The 4,595-nt window shown below is 37.7% G+C and overlaps 1 protein-coding gene across 1 annotated transcript in view; it reads right to left on the bottom strand.

Annotated features, from left to right (window-relative positions):
- si:dkey-187a12.4 (uncharacterized) overlaps positions 1-4,595 on the bottom strand; it is a 13,045-nt gene that overhangs the window by 2,517 nt on the left and 5,933 nt on the right. Inside the window, exons 2-3 of the mRNA XM_050070963.1 lie at positions 2,126-2,349; positions 1,838-1,997 (exon numbers count right to left, since the gene is read on the bottom strand). Coding sequence (XP_049926920.1) covers positions 1,838-1,997; positions 2,126-2,349 — 384 coding nt within the window. The remainder of the gene's footprint in view (positions 1-1,837; positions 1,998-2,125; positions 2,350-4,595) is intronic.

Here is a 4,595-nt window from a genome sequence, read left to right as displayed (position 1 = left end):
AGTCTGGTGTCAGTGACACATGCTGCTCTGAGTCGTGCATCTGTCTGCTTGCGCTGCAGTGCGCGCCGAGGGTTTTAATTTTTAGTGTTAAATCAAAAGTTAAACACTACTTATCAGCAACCAGAAGTGTTTTCTCATTTGTGAATATTTTTATCTGAATTCTAGGGTTGCAAGAAACTACCTTTTTGCCATAATTTTTAAGTTATTAACTTTTTTGGACTTTTTTTTCCGCTCAGCACCTTGTTTTCGACAATGGAGGAAGATGATCAATTGAAAATATTGCATTTGTTGGGGTCTATTTTCAGACGTGGAGTATTTGAGGCAGCAGGCGGTACTAACAGTCAAAGTACTGCACTTTTATTACTAAATTGCAAATAAACGACCTAGTTTACAACAAAAAATAAGATAAAAATATTTGCCAATCTGCTTTCAGTAACATTTTGAATGTGTTATAGTAATCATATAATTCAATAATCAATAAAAAAAATAATAATTAACTCGTTCAGAAGAATAAACAATAAAGTAATATTTGACATTATGAAATAATAATGTATAAATTAGCTTTCTAATTGAACTCGGGATGCATTTTTAAATTCCTGGCCGATAGTGATACCAACTTCTAAAATAACAATTTGGCCAATAGCTGATGCCAGTGTTTTTATATTGGTGTTTCTTTTGTTTTTTGTTGTTTTTTATTCTTCTTTTGTGCCAGGGAAAAACAGAAATGTACACTTCTTTCCTGTGAAAAACATCCTTAAAAATATAAGCAAAAAGCCTTTTTACTATCATATAATTCCCTCTTTAATATCTGTTGTATAGTGCTGTGAAAACATTAATAAATTCCTCCTTCAAACAGCTGTATTTATTCAGGTTTCTCATCAAAAGCTACATTTTATAAGACTACATTGAACACCTCATGAGAACATTATATGTTACGTACGTTCACCCAATACTACTTTTTACTGAATAACGCTTCACAATGTAAATCAATGCAACCTCTGTGAGCTGTTCGTTGCAGCCACCAGCTGCTTAGAGGAAATAATAACTAGCTCTGCTCCTGCTGATTTCAACACGAATTTGTTGGTTTGGTTTTAATTTTTTCCATGTTCTGTCTCCTCACATCCACTCCTCTCAGCAGTGCATGGGTAGTTTAGTGGGCACCAGAGAGTTTTTGTCATTTTGACATGATAGCGATACAGTTTATTTCAGGGTTCACGGGACATCAGATAACTCACCCATCTACCCCAGAGAGCAGGTAAAGTGTAACAAGCTGAAGAAGGGGGCCGGGGGGCAGCAGGAACCCAGAAAAAGGGCCTGTAGGCTTTGCTATGTAGTTATGTTATGGCCTTGTGTAGTAATTCAAAATAATAGTAGTAATAGTATTAGTAAAAAATAGTAAGAGGTAAGTGTGATTTTTTTTTCTTCCCCCATTTGTGGCGCCCCCTATGGATGACAGCGCCCTTAACATTTGTCAATACTACCTATTATATGCCACGGGCCGGCACTGTGTATGTGGAATTTTATCACAAAATACCACGGTGTGTTTGTTCAAGGTAGTGAATGAACATGTCGCACAGTGCAACAGTCTGGCTCATTACTGTTTTTTATGGAGCTCTATGGCACAAAGGAATAAGATATATCAGGCTTTGGATACAAATCCAGTACTTGCTAGCAGGGTCACTAGAAAATCAGTATTAATAAGTATTTCATTGAATATGTTAACAATATAAAACAGAGAATATTACCAGACTTATGCTTTAAGCTTACAGACCTACAGTATATGTATGACATTTCATTCTCCCTGTGAGGGATCAATAGAGTTTATCACGTTACTTACGGAAAAGAACCCCTTGGAGGCGAGTCTTCCCAAAACTTCTCTTTTGTCCGCGGCCCACCCAGTTAAGCTCAGAACCCACAGCGAATGAAAGCACAGCCTGCATAAGACGTCTCACTGCATCGTCAATTGTAGCCCCGCCCATCCGTGACAGGTAAGACACCTTGAAATTGGACAAGGCATCAAAAACATATTCTCAGAATCAGATACTGAGCATTCACACAGCAAACAATTTAAGGTACTCAGAGCACTAAGCATCACATGACACATAAACTGCAGTATTTTAACCACCATTCTCTTCTGTACTCCTGCATCATCTAGCTGTCTCTCCACGTCATCCAGCTGCTCGAGGGTCCTCAGGGGGATATCCATGTCCAGAGCCTCCACATCCTCTTCCTCGCAGCTGGTTTGACCTTGCAGTCGGGCTTGAAGATCCCTCAACACAGCCCACTGCCTCCGCTGCTCCTCTTTGATCTCCACCAGCAAGGCGATGATCTTCCGCTGAGCAGCAGTCTCTAGAGAACGATAGTTGGAGGGAAGTTCAGTCTGACAGGATGGGGTGACGGTAAAGATTACTGTTCAAGTTAGGTGACTAATCTGAACAGTGCTGTGGACAACATACCGAAGACCATCATGTGATATTTATGTGATAGATGTCATGTGAAGAATGGAAAGGTCATGACATAACACACAGCAGAAGTTTTGTATGAAATGAAGTTCAGTGTAACTAAGGTATCATGAAGCTAATACAGTTATAAAGTGATCAAAGCCATTAGAAGTGCCAGTGTCTGGCATGGGGCATTTCATTCTTATAAAAATTCTTGTGTTCATGTGCTTTACTGGGCTACCAGTTGTAGAAGTAGTGATAAAAGTTAGCTGAATGCCTTACTTCCTGACTGTTGTCTTGAGTTAGCCTATCTGGCTAACAGAGCAACAATGTATTTGTAATATGGAATATATACTAAAAATCAATTCACTTAAGTATCAAAATCAATTATTAATGTTTGAATTGATATAATTCAAATATGGAGATTGGAAAGAAGTTACGGCTTTCATTTTGGTAATCCATAAGTAATGTGAGGTCCTAGCCATTTCAAGATAAAGAACGGCAAAACGAGAAAGCAGGAAATTATGAATGGTCTGAGGGACAGACGTCCAGCTGCGCGTATAACAACTCAAATTCAGCCAGCCCAGTGAGAAACCTCTGCCGGATTAGCAAACTCTCTGTTGTTGCCATTATTAGTGATGTTCCTGGCAAATAATTTCCCTGTCGACTAAATGAAGATTTTAATTAAGACTAGTCGACTAGTCTTACAGTCTCGTACAGTTTTCTGTATGACATCTATTGCACGTCTGTCCGTCCTGGAAGAGGGATCCCTCCTCAGTTGCTCTTCCTGAGGTTTCTACCGTTTTTTTTCCCCGTTAAAGGGGTTTTTTTGGGGAGTTTTTCCTTATCCGCTGCGAGGGTCATAAGGACAGAGGGATGTTGTATGCTGTAAAGCCCTGTGAGGCAAATTGTGATTTGTGATATTGGGCTTTATAAATAAAATTGAATTGAATTGAATTGAATAGTCTAAAAAAGGTAAAAAAAAACAAACAAACAAAAAAAAAAACAGTCAAAATTTAGCAAAATTTATTTTTAAGTATTTGAAACATTGTCCCAAAAAATATTGTTTGCATTTAGAGCCCTTTGAAACCTTTAATCACAATCATCAACAACCATGTCGGATTTTAAAAGCCACTGAAATACGCGCCATGTGGTATGAATGTGAAATGACAGTAACTCAGTCAAAAGTTAACCACTAAAATAACATCTAAAATAAATAAATTGCCTCTGAAATGTGAGGCGCAATGAACCTTGCAGATTTTCCGACAGAAATGACAGCAATTCACTTTAAAGTTTATAAAACAACATCTAAACTATAATTAAATTTCAGATGAAATGCACATTATCTGACAAAAACTCCCTTAAAGTTAACATTAATAGAACATCTCAAAAAAGATTAATTGCTGCTGAATTTATTTTCTTGAACAAAGTACTGCAAAACCCCGCTGATTTTGTGAGAGGACATCTCTCCAGTTTCCCACTGTGCTGTTTTAAAACTCCAGTCTACTGGAGCATTACCACGGGGAGGGGGACTGCTGTCTGACAGCTCTGTAGCACCCACTAGTGGCGGACGGCTGCATGACAGTTAAGCGGCCTTGTACATGAATAAAACACTAATAGGTTTAACCGACTAATATTTCTGGTGCCCACTAGAGGGAGCGGACGTTTAATCGTTTAGACATCTAATTGAGCTCATCCCTAGCCATTACACAGATTAATAATAATAATAATAATAATAAACTTTATTTATATAGCACCTTTCATACAGGGAGGTGTAGCTCAAAGTGCTTTACAAGAAAAATGAAAACAGACAAATACAATTAAAAAACAAACAAAAAAAACCAAGTGCAAATCCTGCACAATGAAACCAAGAACAATATAATATGTAAAAGATAAAAGTAAAACAGCGGAATGCATGGAAGCAGATAAAAAATGTGAAGGATGGGGATAAAAACCAGGGAATAGTGACAGTCAGTTGAAAGCAATGTTGAATAAATAAGTTTTCAATTGTCGTTTGAAAATGTTCACAGAGCTTGTATCTCTTATATCCTTAGGTAGTGAGTTCCATAATTTTGGTGCATAGTTAAAAAAGGCTGAGCTGCCAATTTTCTTATTAGAGTAGTTTGTATTTAAAAAGCCGGCAGCAGAGGATCT

The sequence above is a fragment of the Epinephelus moara genome, chromosome 19 (assembly GCF_006386435.1).
Source record: "Epinephelus moara isolate mb chromosome 19, YSFRI_EMoa_1.0, whole genome shotgun sequence".
NCBI lineage: Eukaryota > Metazoa > Chordata > Actinopteri > Perciformes > Serranidae > Epinephelus > Epinephelus moara.
This window is presented reverse-complemented; position numbering and strand designations above follow the sequence as displayed.